Source organism: Chlorocebus sabaeus, chromosome 24, assembly GCF_047675955.1.
Source record: "Chlorocebus sabaeus isolate Y175 chromosome 24, mChlSab1.0.hap1, whole genome shotgun sequence".
Classification (NCBI taxonomy): Eukaryota; Metazoa; Chordata; class Mammalia; order Primates; family Cercopithecidae; genus Chlorocebus; species Chlorocebus sabaeus.
Window position 1 is genome coordinate 54,011,196 of NC_132927.1, and position 15,586 is coordinate 54,026,781.

Below are 15,586 nucleotides of genomic sequence, written 5' to 3' on the forward strand. Positions count from 1 at the left end.
GGTAGGTTCCATGTGTCTTAAACAGAGATAGTAACTATAATTTGTTAAAATTCCCGGAAATGGAAGATTATAGTCCAGTCATTTTTAAAAAAGTTAAATACCTGTATTTATTTTAGAGTAAAATGCCTTAGAAAAAAGAATTAAATGATAAAAAGTAATCCCAAATCCCTGGAACTAACTCACCTGAATGACAGCAAGGGCTTGGAGTGATCTAGCTCAGATCTGTCTACGTGGATTCCCAGTGTGGAGTCCAGGCGGTAGTAATTCAGGATCCCTGCTTCGGCTCGGAAACCCTGAAATCCACAGGCAGCGGCTACTTGCTCTGAGAGGAAAGCCAGGTCAGAAGGGAAAGGTGTGTAATGATCTGCTGAGTATTTCTTTGGTAAATGTAGAGAGAATAAGAAAAATAAACAATGATCTCAGGAATATAGGAAACTGTGGCAAAAGATTAATTACCACTTTAATCTTACTTACAAAGTCACATTAACATATTAACACAGCATTATCTATCCATCCTTTTTTTTTTTTTTTTTTTAAAGACAGGGTCTCATTCTGTTGCCCAGGCTAAAGTCCAGTGGTGTGATCACGGCTCACTGTAGCCTAGACCTCCTGGGCTCAGTGATCCTCCTACCTCAGTCTCCCAAGTAGGTAGGACCACAGGTGCGTGCCACCATGCCTGGCTAATTTTTTTTTTTTTTGGCAGAGGCGGGGTCTCCCTATGTTGCCTAGACTAGTCTCAAACGATCCTCCTGCCTCAGTCTCCCAAAGCATTGTGATTACAGACATGAGCCACCATCCATTCTTGAGGTATCCAATGATCTAATAATGAATCATTCAAAAACCCAAGCACTGTTATATAACAGGCACTGTGCTATATACAGCATTGAGTCTATACATGAAGCAATTACTCTACCACCCTCTAGTTAGTATAGTATACTCTATCTGTAAATGAGATAGTTCTGTTAGGGTAAAAAGGCAACTCAAAACTGTCACTGCCAAGAGGTGCCCAAGGAAACACAATGACTAAATATAATGTAGTATCCTGGGTAAGATCCTGGATATTAGAAAATTAGATATAAGAACAAAGATATTAGCTAAAAACTAAGGAAATCTAAATGAAGTACAAATGCTGCTATTACAGTAATGTATTACTATTGGTTAACTATTTGAGACAAAGGTAAAATCTAAAACTATCCTAAACTTAAAAGTTAATTTACAAAAAGGCAACTCAAATACTATAGCCACTTTGGTTTTGGACCTCTCAGCTTGCAACATGGCTTAGTGGCAATTTGACTGGTCAATCTGATGGGATAATAAAATTCATTCCTCTTGAGATACTTAAAGAGAGATTTTTTTTTCTTTTTTGAGACAGAGTCTTGCTCTGTTGCCCAGGCTGGAGTGCAGTGGTGTGATCTTGGCTCATTGCAACCTCCACCTCCTGGGTCCAAGTAATCCTCCCACTTCAGCCTCTTAAGTAGCTGGGACTGTAGGTGTGTGCCACTAGGCCCGAAACACTTTTGTATTTTTTGCACAGGCAGGGTTGTGCCACGTTGCCTAGGCTGGCAGCAAACTCCTGACCTTAAGTGATCCGCCCACCTCAGCTTCCCAAAGTGCTGGCATTACAGATGTGAGCCACAGCACCTGGCCCAGTTGAGACATTTTTTAAGGAAATAAAAGAAAAGGATCCTCCCACAAATGTATAATCTTGATATCTTACGTGTGGCCAGGAAGAAATACAACTATGTGGGCTAAAGAAGCCTATAAACAGAAAACAAAAGATTTAAGAAAACCTGAATACCTTACTGTCCCAGTTATAATGGTAGCCTAGGGTCACCCAACGCAGTTTCTCCAGTAAACTTCGGGGTCTCCGTTTGGTCACTTCTTTATACCTGCAAAGATTGGTGACAGAAGAGTATTTATTCATGTAAAATTGCAGCAATAGCCGTTTGTATGGACTCTGGAGTTAAATTTAGTATTACATGGTATAAGCTGTTAGCCAAGACTCAGTAGGAGAATTTAGAAGAGATAAATCAGTAGACCACAAATACATTAACAGAGAAAAACATGTTAGCACTTCCAATTTATACTCCTTCGTTCTAAATCCACTGCTGAATGGGGTCAACTTTAAATCACAAGCCTCTAGCATCTCAGTAACGATAAAGAAAGAATGACAACAATGACAAGAGAAATGTCTTTACCAGTCCATGCGAAATGGTACCAAGCGCAATACGGGCAACCAAAAATATGACTTACAGAACATTTTCAGTTTGGTTTGCTAAAAGTAGGGTATGGTTAATCACAATGATTTCTATGTTTCTATAATGATGGTGGCATCCCAGAATTGCAGGTTGGGAAAAAAAGTTTAGCAAAATATAGTGTATAGTACAATAAAAAATAACTGGTTTAACATGACTTCTTTAACTCTGTATAACATAGCTTAGATAACCGAGGCTTAGCTAACAATTAAGGCAACACTGTAACTGATTGGGTTTCTGACATACCCTTGTTCAAACCACAGGAGGTTTCTGTAAAAATGAGAGGTGCTCTTTCTGCAATTACATCTTGTCTGATCGAATCTATGTGATTAACTACTCTTTTTTTTTTTCTTTTTTTTTTTTTTTAAAAGAGATGGAATTTCGCTCTTGTTGCCCAGGTTGGAGTGCAATGGTGCGATCTCGGCTAACCACAACCTCTGCCTCCCAGGTTCAAGCAATTCTCCTGCCTCAGCCTCCTGAGTAGCTGGGATTACAGGCATGCACCACCACACCCGGCTAATTTTGTATTTTTAGTAGAGACGGGGTTTCTCCATGTGAGGCTGGTCTCAAACTCCTGACCTCAGGTGATCCGCCTGCCTTGGCCTCCCAAACTGCTGGGATTACAGGTGTAAGCCACTGTGCCCGGCCCACTACTCCTTTTCTAAAGAGGAAGCTTGTTTGGCTCACCTCCAAATATCTAAAAATATGAGAATGGTAGGTCTAATGATTTAATTTTTCTCTGTTATTTACATCATTGATCAATCAAAATTTTTTTTGTCCAAAAACTATGACTGTTTAAAAAAGGAAAATATCATATTCCTTAAAGTAATCTGATTGTGACACGAAGTGACAAATATAAGAATAGAAAGTCTAAGGAGAAATTAGAGGGAAACTGAATGCAGTATAAAGTCTAGTACTAAAGTAAATAGCAGACTTTGAGGGGCACGAAATTAAGAAAGAGGAGAGCTCTAAGTCAGCTGTCAAATCAGTTGCGGCTTCTTGGCAGAGTTGGGAGTTGAGCACGGCACTGAAGAATGGGCAGCATTTAAATAGGGAGTGAAGCAGTAGGCAATATGGGCACACAGCACAAGCAAAAGCAAAGGATTTACTGAGGCCCACACTGTTAAGTGGCACTCATCTTGATGTTTGACAAAGAGTAACAGAAGCTATCTGTCCTCACAGAGTTTACATTCTAAGAAGGACATCATGACACATACATACATCAAGACCAGCAGATAAAAAGGAATGGACAAACACTGATTTATTTAGGACAGCTGTGCAGAAAAGAGACATAGCAGACTTGACTGATGGTCTGCTTACAAAGATGGTCCTTGGCAAGGTTCACACAATTCTCTGGAACTGTTAAGAGTGGCTTATTGCACCTAACCTATGCAAACAATATGGCTCATGGTCAACACCTGCTTTGCTTCTGGGAGTTTGTGACTTTGGCATGTGTCAGGCAGAGGCTGCCTACATGACAAGCTCCTAGTAAAAACCTAGGCACTGAGCTTCTTTGGTAGACATTTCACAGATTTTGTTACAATCCATTGTCATATCCTGTGTGACTTCCTTGGGAGAGGACTTTTGGATGCACGCACCTGGCTTTTCCTGGACTTTGCTCCAGGCCCCTTTCCCTTTGCTGATCTTACTTTGTATGCATTCACTGTGATGGATCTCATCTGTGAGTATGACCGTATGCTGAGTCCTGTTTGAGTCCTCCTGACAGACCATCAGATTTGGGTGTGGTTTTGGGGACTCCCTGACACAACAGGAGACAGACAACTAATAACTTAGGGAAAAATACAAGGCTTGGCCACTGACAGCAACTAGCTGATTTGAACAATTACAATATGGATAACAATCACATATTATTTAATATTTGTGCATAAAAACTGAAAAATGAAAAAATGTAATGTAGTTATTAACACAACTTGAGGTCTACCAATGTTTATTCAGCTAAAGGTACAAATCAAAGAATTCCCTGATGTTCTCCTCTAGAGAACATGTTCTATTTTAGTAGCCTGAGACAGAAAAGTGAGTATGACTCATGTGGACTTTGTGGTTAATGGCAATACAGATGTAGTTCCAGAGTCACATAAGCACCCTACAGAGGTGATCCATTCTATTTCTCTTTCAAATATATTACTCTGTAGCCAATTCCTTATTTTAAGGTAATCTCTAGGATACAAGAAAATGATGTTGAAGAAAAGGATGATGATGATCATATGAATATTGAATCTATGTGTTTTTGAGGAAGGGGAAAAAGAGAGATGGTAGAAGTGGTAGAAAAAGATGAAAGAAGTTGGTCATCTGAGACTGGAATCCAGAACTCAAAATAGATGGCACCCTGAGTATCTAAATGGCAAAGAGTCTTTTCAAAAATTTTATTTTTTGGAGACAGTTTCTTGCTTTGTTACCCAGGTTGAAGGGCAGTGGCATGATCTTGGCTCACTGCAATCTCCACCTCCCAGATTGAAGTGATTCTCCTACCTAAGCCACCCAAGTAGCTGTGATTACAGGCATGCACTACCACACTTAGCTAATTTTTGTATTTTTAGTAGAGACGGGGTTTCACCTTGCTGGCCAGACTCGTCTCTAACTCCTGACCTCAGGTGATCCACCCGCCTCAGCCTCCCAAAGTGCTGGGATTACAGGCGTGAGCCACTGCGCCTGGCCTATTTTTATTGTTTAATTAAAACAAAAAAGAAAAATAGAGAGATGTAGTCTCACTATGTTATCTAGAATGATCTTGAACTCCTTACCTCAAGCAATCCTTCTGCCCTGACCTCCCAGGGTGCCAAGTGAGCCACCACACCAAGCTGCAGTCTTTTTTTTTTTTAAAAAAAAAAAAAAAACAGTCCAGGGGTATTTTATTTTAACACCTATTATGCTATGAATCCATAGAAAATAGGTTCCAGCAGCTCAGGCTCCTTCCCATTGGTTCTCACAAAGTATGCTTCTCTGGGTGGAGCAGGCTGGCACTTCAGTTGAACCCAGGTACCTTTCTCTCTGGCATCTTTTTCTGATCATTTTCCTTCACGTGCTTCAGGAAGCTATCTCAGCTCTTAGAGTGCTTAATGTGCTCAATACGCACATTAATTCTCTTGGCAAGAATCTTGCCCTCAACTTACTTGTTCACAACAATGCAAACAGCATGCTGGGGAACACCGTGAACTCTTCCAGTTTTGCCATGGCAACACTTGCGGGCCATTCCTTTTTGAACAGTACCCATTTCCGTTCCCTTAATGTCGACAATATCATCCTCCTTTTTTTTTTTTTTTTTTTGAGATGGAGTCTTGCTTTGTTGCCTAGGCCGGAATGCAGTGGTGCAATCTCGGCTCACCGCAGCCTCCACCTCCCAAGTTCCAGCGATTTTCCTGCCTCAGCCTCCCGAGTAGCTGGGATTACAGGTATGCACCATCACACCCAGCTAATTTTTGTATTTTTAGTAGAGACAGGGTTTCACCACGTTGCCCAGGCTGGTCTTGAACTCCTGACCTCAGGTGATCCAACCGCCTCAGCCTCCCAAAGTGCTGGGATTACAGGCATGAGCCACTGCGCCCAGCCGACAATATCATCGTTCTTATAGATATGCATATACATGGCCAAAGGAACAACTCTGTTTTCTAAAAGGCCTAGAAAACATCAGTCAGGTACCTTTCCTCTTTCCCTTTGTGTTTGTCATTTTGGCAAATGACTGGAAGATGGCAGTTCCAGCTGAAAGGCGCAAAGAGTCTTAAGAGCTCTACAGAAAGCCTTTAACAGAACCTGTCTGTATCCCACTTAATTTTTGCCCAGTGTTTTTCAAACTTTAATGTACATCAGAATCATCTAGAAGGCTTGTTGAAACTCACATGGCTGGGTCCAGGCCTACAAATTCTTATTCAGCAGGTCTGGGGTGGGGCCTGAGAATTGCATTTCTAATAAGTTCCCAAATGATACTTATGTTGCTGGTCCAGGAACTACACTTTGAAAAACACTATTCTAGCCCAAACTAAAAAACAAAACACAATACCTTCCATTTCTTTCTAGCTCAATAACAGATTGTTTTATTCTTTTTCTTTTTTTTTTTTTGAGACGGAGTTTTGCTTTTGTTGCCCAAGCTGGAGTGCAATGGCACGATCTCAGCTCACTGCAACCTCCGCCTCCCAGGTTCACGTGATTCTTCTGCCTCAGCCTCCCAAGGAGCTGGGAATACAGGCATGCACCACCTGTATTTTTACTAGAGATGGGGTTTCACCATATTGGCCAGGTTGGTTTTGAATCCTTGACCTCAGGTGATCCACCCACCTCGGCCTCCTAACAGTCATAGCTTGCTGCAGGCTCATGCAATCCTCCCCACCTCAGCCTACTAAGTAGCTAGAACTACAGGTGTGTGCTACCATGCCCAGCTAATTTTTAATTTTTTTGTAGAGACAGGGTCTCTCTATGTTGCCCAGGCTGGTCTTGAACTTCTAGTTTCAATCAGTCCTTTGGCGTTGGCCTCCCAAAGTATTGGGATTACAGACATGAGCCACCGTGCCCAGCCTCATTTTATGAAGAATCCATATTATCATATCAATGTCAGACTGATCTGAAACAATAAACGTAACAATAACGCAGATTTGGAAATAATTCAAAAGGTGACAGTATTTTTGACATCTGATATGGCCGCAGCAAACTGCTTTTCCACCAAAAGATTTAGTCTAATATTCAAGAACAGAGTAATATAATAATTATTATAATTAACACAGGTTTATGTTATTAACAATAAAAATTATCAAAATTATGGTGACAGCATGAACAGAATCATCCTGTAATACACCTTTTCTAATTTAGTTCCTTTTCTAAGAAGCCAAAATAACATCTCTCACTGGGCATGGTGGCTCATGCCTGTAATCCCAGCACTTTGGGAGGCTGAGGTGGGCGGATCACTTAAGGTTAGGAGTTCAATACCAGCCTGGCCAACATGGTGACACCTTGTATCTACTAAAAAACCAAAAACTAGCCAGGTATGGTGGTGGGTGCCTGTAATCCCAGCTACTCAGGAAGCTGAGGTATGAGAATTGCTTGAACCCAGGAGGTTGCAGTGCGCCAAGATCATGCCACTGTACTCTGGCCTGGGTGACAGAGTGAGACTCCATCTTAAAAAAAAAAAGGACTCTAACTGTGTGATTACAAGAAAGCCTTTGAGCTGGGCATGGTGGCTCACGCTTGTAACCCTAGCACTTTGGGAGGCTGAGGTGGGCGAACTGCCTGAGCTCAGGAGTTGGAGACAAGCCTGGGCAACATGGTGAAACCTCATCTCTACTAAAAACACAAAAAATTAGCAAGGCATGGTGGTGCACGCCTATAGTCCCAGCTACTTGGGAGGCTGAGGCAGCAGCCTGGGAGGAGAAGGTTGCAGTAGGCCAAGATTGTGCCACTGCACTCCAGCCTGGGCATAGAGTGAGACCCTGTCGCAGAAGAAGAAAAAAAAAAGGCTTTAAGTTTTTGAGTTATATTATAGAGGAAGACTGGTCCAAGGATGTAAAATCAGGCAGAGTTGAGTCTTACCTTGAAAAGCATTAAGTTCAGTCCTCATAACAAAAAGAAAGAAAGAATAGCTTAAAAACTTGCTTACTGCAAGAAAAATTCTGATCTTTGAGTGTCTATGCCATTTTGGGGGGAATGACATATATATTTTTGTAATGTATTAGACCCATGTAAGTGCATTAGACCCTCATTTTATATCCTCTTATGAAAACTTGATTTCAATTCTTGCCTTTGTATTTTCTGAAAGGAAAGTAGCAACAACTGTTAATATCTGCCTTCAATACGTGAGAGCAGGACTGGCCAGCACTAAACATTTCTTGTCTCAGTACCATTTAGGGACCTCTCTGGTTAACCATGGGCCTCTTGGGTAATGAAAATTCCAAGATTTGTTCTTGAACACTGTGAACAGTAAGACCAAAACCATTTAACATGCTTCCGGATCATTTTTAAGCATAAAATACTGAGAGAATCACTGAAGGGGGTGGATTGTTCTCTTTTTAAACCTGACTTATCCAAAAGGAGGTCAAAAAGGATCAGTACCAATACAACTCTCACCTTGAAGAATGCAGGAAATATGTTGGCACCTAATACATCTTTATCCAATTATCCAAAAGAATGTTTTCAAGCAACCATGACCCTAATTATTGGGTCTCACTAAAAAAGAAACATGCTATGCTCCCTGCCGCCTTCTCCAGGCACTCGCAGAAGGATGATGGATGGGTGGGCTGGCCACCTTCTCCCCTGGTGAATGTGCTCATACAGCAGTTTGCTTGGTTTCTGTCATGGGTAAGTGCCTTATGTAAGTGTTGGCATTTTTCTTAGCAATCGTTTTTTCTTTTTTGAGACGGAGTCTCGTTTTGTCGCCAGGTTGGAGTGCAGTGTTTGTGATCTCGGCTCACTGCAACCTCCACCTCCTGGGTTCAAGTGATTCTCCTGCCTGGGCCTCTCTAGTAGCTGGGACTACAAGTGCGTGCCTCCACACCCAGCTAATTTTTGTGTTTTTAGTAGAGATGGGGTTTCACCATGTTGGCCAGGATGGTCTCGATTTCTTGACCTTGTAATCCACCCGCCTTGGCCTCCCAAAGTGGTGGGATTACAGGCGTAAGCCACTATGCCCTGCCACCCCACTCTTTCAGGGTTTGAGTGCTTTCAGTTTTCTCTCCCTTCTCAACCTGACACTCCCAGTCACTCATTGCAAATGGACATCCAACGCCACTGTAACTGCTAACATCCTTTTGCTATCTTGCAAATATTCAGTATTCTCTAACCATCTAAACTGTCTTATCTAACCATCTTCTGTTCTAAACCTTCACCATTCATCTCAAGTCCTTAGTTTTGTTCTTATTTCCTTCTACGCCAGTGAGAAAACAGAAGCCTGCTCAAATGATCCAGTGAACAATTTCAACTTTCCTCTCCCACACCACTAAACTTCTCTAAATTTTCACCTGATCCTTCCTCCTGGTTTCAGAAGTGGTCCTACTTCTTTCTTCCAAAGCTAATTCTCTACCTATACTATATCCTATTTCCCTGACACAGCCTCTGGGCCTTTCTCCATTAATAGAATGTTTCTTCTCATACTTTCAAGTCCTCTTCCGAACTTGTTTTCTTCCTCTTGGCCTTCAAACATGTTTAATATTCCTACATACTGAAGAACAAACAACAAAAACATTTTCTCTGTCATTTATGCAAGCTACCTTGCTTATACCTCACCGCCTTCTACCCCTTACCCATTTTTCCTTCCCTTTATAATTAAACTTTTAAATAATTCAACATTTGCCTTCCTCACTCTCTCCCCTCACCGTAATCTGACTTTTGTTTATACCACTACTGAATCTAGTTTTTCAGTTTTCATTACAGCAATTAACTGTCAAATCCTAGACCTATTTGACATGGCTGGCCCTTCTCTTCTTGAAACATTTTCCTGTCTTAGCCTCTAACAGCATTTCTTCTGTTTTTCCTCATATCCTTCTGGCTGCTTGGTGTCTTTTCCTGCTCTATTTTCTTCACCCTGTGCTGACGCTTCCTGGGGCCAACAGCCTTCTTTTCTATAGATGAGAAAGAAAAGTGAAAAGAAAGGAAGAAAGAAAATCACATCTATTTTCAGCGCTTCACTATGGCCTTCATGTGTAACTCCCTCATCTCATCTCTTTCTCTCCGCATCCCTCTCACCCTTACGTTACTCCTAAGCTCAGTTCTGTATTTCCAAAATCATGCTGGACATCTCCACCTGGATACCCTATAGGCATTTCAAAAACAGTATGGCCCCAACTACACTAAGGATAGTCTCTGCTCATTCTTCTCTTCTTTCAATACTTATTTCCATTACAAGCCTTAGTATTACCCTCACTGCCATGTAGAAATCTGTAGATAATTTTTAACTTTTTCTTTTCTCTCACTTTTTATAATTGCTTGGTAACTAAGCTCTGTAGACAACATCTTTTTGAGGCCTTTACCATCTTTTGCATGGATTAAATTCTTCTTTTTTTTCCTTTTTGAGACAGAGTCTTGCCCTGTCGCCAGACTGGAGTGCAGTGACGTGATCTCAGTTCATTGCAACCTCTGCCTCCCAGGTTCAAGGGATTCTCCTGCCTCAGCCTCCTGAGTAGCTAGGACTACAGGTGCATGCCGCCATGTCTGGATAATTTTTGTAGTTTTAGTAGAGACAGAGTTTCACCATGTTGGCCAGGATGGCCTTGATCTCTTGACCTCGTGATCCGTCCACCTCAGCCTCCCAGAGTGCTGGGATTACAGGTGTGAGCCACAGCACCCAGCCTAATTCTTTTTTTTGGAGACGGAGTCTCATTCTGTTGCCCAGGCTGGAGTGCAGCGGTATGATTTTGGCTCACTGCAACCTCCACCTGCCGGGTTCAAGCGATTCTCTCACCTCGGCTTCCCTAGTAGCTGGGATTACAGGCGCCTGCCACCATGCCTGGCTACTTTTTATATTTTTAGTAGAGATGGGGTTTCACCATGTTGGCTAGGCTGGTCTTGAACTCCTGACCTCAGGTGATCCCCCCCGCCTCGACCTCCCAAAGTGCTGGAATTACAGGCTTGAACCACCGCGCCTGGCCTAAATTCTTAATTGTGCTTTTTGCAACCACTGTATTTTCAGTCCATTTCCTCCACTACCACAGAGTTATTTTTCTGAAGTGAATAATCTGTTATTAATCCTGATAAATACCCACTGTTAATAGGACAAAGTCCACACTCTTATATGGCATGCAGAGCCATTTATATTCTGGCTCTAACTAACCTTTCTAGTCTCATCTCCAAGCATTTCCCACAAGGTATGCTATTCTCCCCATTTTTCATGGCCGTGCCTCTGACTATACAGTTTTTTCTACTGAAATGCTCTACTCCACTCTCAGCCTAGCAGATTTTTCCAATTTGTTTTTTCATACACAGTTTACACTCACTTCTTCTGGGAAGTCTTTCTCCTAGCCAATTCCTATATTGTTCCCCCAAAGCACCCTGCAACTTCTATTCAAGTATACATGCTTTGGTATTGTAAATTCCTTATTTAAGTACCTTGGTTCCTCCTTTAACAGTCCCTCCCTCACTGGCTTTTATTCTTCTTCATAGCTATCCTAGCATCACATATTTTCTAAGGCACAAATGTACATTATTTAATAAATTAGTGAAAATAAGAAAACTATATAGTCTTTAAATGATCCTTCTCAAATTTAGCATTGTTCTTATTAGACTAATAAAGAGGGAATATGAATTTAATTGAAATAATATTTACTGAGCACCTTCTAATATATACAAAGAACTGTGGTAAGAATCAAGGCTACAAAATGTTCAAGATGGGAGAGGAAGGCAATGGAAGGAGATAGAGATAGATGACTCAATTCACTAGAATAAATGCTATACTAGCATTATAAACAGTCTTAAAGAAGTAGAAAGAGGAGAGGATTAATTCTGCTTCCACAATGAGGTTATCAGTGGGAAAAAACCTTTCATATACATAAAAACAGATAGAGTATTTCATAAGCTAATTTACAGAACAAATAAAGCTAAGTTGTTATTTGGCAACTATGTTGCACTGAATTTAAAAAAAAAAATCAAGCAAAATAATTTAGAAAACAAAAAATAAGACAGAAAATTGTAGTTCCGGCTATTCAGGAGGCTGAGGTGGGAGAACTGCTTGAGCCCAGAAGTTCAAGGCAGCCTGGGCAACACAGCAAGACGCCATCTCTAAAAAAAGTAGCAATAAACAAAACAAACAAACCAAAGCAAGAGGATACAGAATGATGGGAAGTAGGAGATTCTTGTTGACTGAATAATAAGGGAAGACTTTCTTCTAAGATGATATTAGAACAAAGACTTAAAGGAAGCAAGACACTGTTGATCTAAAGGAAGAGCCTCCTAGGTAGAACAGCCCGTACAAAAAAAAATCTGAGCATGCCTAATGTGTTTAAGGGTAGCAATGGAAGTCAACATGGTGGGAAAGAACAAATGAAAAGGAAATGAGGTAGGAATGGTAGGAAATAAGAGTAGAGAGGTAGCTGGGGGCCAGGTCTTCTCGGCCTTACAGCCATGGTTAAGAATTCTGGATTTTTTCTAAATGTGATGATGTTATGTAACAAAGAATTTGACTGGTCTTTGTCCCTGGCTCCCGCTAGGGAGATTCTAAATCCTTGAAATTTCCTGAGTGATAAAAGTGTCACTGTTAATCAAGGTGGGCCCTTGGAACCACACTTGAGTTTGTGCTAAGAAGGGAGGCTGGTTAGGCTACTGCAGTGCTCTAGATAAGAGATGATGGCAGCTTAGACCAAGGCACTTGTGATGGAGATGGTGAGAAATGACTGAATTTATTCTGGCTTTGAAGTCTGGGATATATACTAGAGGGTTGCATTTAAAGTTTTTTTAATCCTTGCACAGTGGCTGCATTCTATGTCTGGGATATGTCATGTTAGACTTATGTGACGTTAGATTTATCTGGTCTCCTGCTGATGAACTCTTGGGCTGCTTCACATTTTTTTTGTGTGTGTTATAAACAATGTCACAAGGAAGATGTTTACACATAACTTTTTTTTTTTGAGACCGAGTTTCACTTTTGTTGCCCAGGCTGGAGTACAATGGTGTGATCTCGGCTCACCACAACCTCTGCCTCCTGGGTTCAAGCGATTCTCCAGCCTCAGTCTACTGAGTAGCTGGGATTATAGGCATGCACCACCATGCCCAGCTAATTTTGTATTTTTAGTAGAGATGGGGTTTCACCATGTTGGTCAGGCTGGTCTCGAACTCCTGACCTCAGGTGATCTGCCCGATTCGGCCTCCCAAAGTGCTGGGATTACAGGTGTGAGCCACCGTGCCCAGCCTGCACATAACTCTTGTACACTTGTACAACAATCTCTAGCTACGCTATTCACTTTGAAAAAACCATAGAATTGAGGTACTCTAATTTTTTGAACAGTTCTTAAGTTCAAGTATTTTTTAAAATAATTTTTGCTTTTGCTTAAGTTCAAGTATTTCTTCTTCATTTCCTATTTAAAGTTTCTTCTTCCCTGACCACAGAATTCTAGAAAATTAAAACCAAAAGAATCTTAGAGGTCCTTTACTTCAGTGGTTCTCAATGTCAGAGGATGTTATGAAACCTAATCAAAACCTCCAGGGGATCTCTTTTGAATAACAGACTCTCTCCCGTTCTGAGAGACTGGCAAAGTTGGGAGAGCTGCCATGTACTGTCCACATGACCCTGACTGCCCATGATTCAATTACCTTGAATGGCTTATCCAGTCCAATACCTTCATTTCTCACATGAGGAAACTGAAGCACATATCACATAGTGACACAATGAAAACTTGGCCTTAATCGATTTTCAATACTGCCAGTACAATGTCTGAGCATATCAATTTCTTCCAACCCTTGACAACATAAGGTATGACCATCAAATATTTTATTTTTGCTAATTTATTAGACCAAAAAAAGGTATCTCACCATTGTTTACAGGATGATTTATTACAGAGATTCATCTGAGCTATCTTAAAAGACAGCTGTGATTTCTGCAGAGTCATATATCAGAAGGAAAAAAATCAATTACTTGAAAACACAGGCTGGTTTAATAGCAGTAGGTTCTCTTGGACTAATTTCACTCAACCATGATCTTCCTTTCCCTTGCTCTCAGTTGTGAAGAAGACACTACTAAAAGTTTATGGACAGGGTTTTCTTCACTGCTCCTGTCGATACCATAACCTACAGACCAAGGTTTAAAGAAAAACCACAGAATTTTACTTCTTTCCCCTTAAGAAAATCTTCTCTTTACTCTGTTAGAACCGGCATGACAGTTTCTGAAAACTACAACATGAGGCCACGTAACATCAAACAGGACATAAAGTTGGTAAAATGGTTTTAACAGGCGCTTTTAAGGACTTCTCACGTATTATCTTGTTTAATTCTCATACTATTCAATAAGGAAAGGACTGTCATGAGACACAGAAAGGTGAAGGAACTTGCTCAAGGTTACACAGCTATTAAGTGGTAGAGTTGGGATCTGAACACAGTCTGACTCCAGAACTGGTGCTCTACATTCGTGGTTCCCAACCTTTTTGGCACCAGGGACTAGTTTCATTGAAGACAATTTGTCCACGGATGGAATGGGGATGCGGGGTGGTTTGGGGGTGAAACTGTTCCATCTCAGATCATCAGGCATTAGATTCTCAATAAGGAGTGCGCAACCTAGACCCCTTGCATGTACAATTCACAACAGGGTTCGCGCTCCTACGAGAATCTAATGCTGCTGCTGATCTGCCAGGAGGCGAAGCTCAGGCAGTAATGCTCGGCTGTCTAGGTCTGCGGCCCTGTGGTTGGGCACTGTTGGGTCACGTGGTTGGGTCTGTTGGCCCCTGCTCTGCATCACTAAACCCTTTACCATCTGGCCCAAATCCACCTCTCCTCCTTCATATTTTACCAATTCTGCCTACCCATGGCTTCCAGGAAGCATTTTCTATAATCTACCTCCAACCTAGCTACTTAAGTGACCATTCCCATTACATCCTATAATGTCTATCCCTGCATCTACCAAATTGTATGTATGTATGTATGTATGTATGTATTTACTTTAGAGACAGTCTCTCCTCAGCCTGCAGAGTAGCTAGGACTACAGGTGCACACCACTATGCCCAGCTAATTAAAAAAAATTTTTTTGGGCCAGGTGCAGTGCCTCACACCTGTAATCCCAGCACTTTGGTATGCCGAGGCGGGCGGATCACCTGAGGTCGGGAGTTTGAGACCAGTTTGACCAACATGGAGAAACCCCTACCTCTACTAAAAATACAAAATTAGCCGGGTATGGTGGCGCATACCTGTAATCCCAGCTACTCTGGAGGCTGAGGCAGGAGAATCGCTTGAACCTGGGAGGTGGAGGTTGCAGTGAGCCAAGATCATGCCATTGCACTCCAGCCTGGGCAACGAGAGTGAAACTCCGTCTCAAAAAAAAATTTTTTTTTTTTCCATAGAGGTGGGGTCTTGCTATGTTGCCCAGGCTGGTAACTCCAGGCCTCAAGTGATCTTCTCACCTTGGCCTCCCAAAGTGTTGAGATTACAGGCATGAGCCAACAAGCCCAGACCCAAATTGTATCTAATTATCTGTTTCTATGTTTTTGTCCGTAACTAAAGTACAAATTTCTTGAAGACAGGAACTGTTTTTTTATCTGCCTTTGAATCTCTTAACACTCAAGCACAGTGTCTGACACATAGCAGAAACTCAATAGATACCTATTGAATAAACATAAGAAAGTACGCATCCTATGCTCTTGTCTCACAGGACAATTTATTCTGTCTTAAATATTGTATCTTTGCTCAGGCTGCTTTCT

At 41.5% G+C, this 15,586-nt stretch overlaps 1 protein-coding gene across 1 annotated transcript in view; it reads right to left on the minus strand.

Moving 5' to 3' along the window:
• Window positions 1-15,586, minus strand: part of ALKBH1 (alkB homolog 1, histone H2A dioxygenase) — a 33,656-nt gene that overhangs the window by 4,002 nt on the left and 14,068 nt on the right. Inside the window, exons 4-5 of the mRNA XM_037984325.2 lie at window positions 1,799-1,889; window positions 184-377 (exon numbers count right to left, since the gene is read on the minus strand). Coding sequence (XP_037840253.2) covers window positions 184-377; window positions 1,799-1,889 — 285 coding nt within the window. The remainder of the gene's footprint in view (window positions 1-183; window positions 378-1,798; window positions 1,890-15,586) is intronic.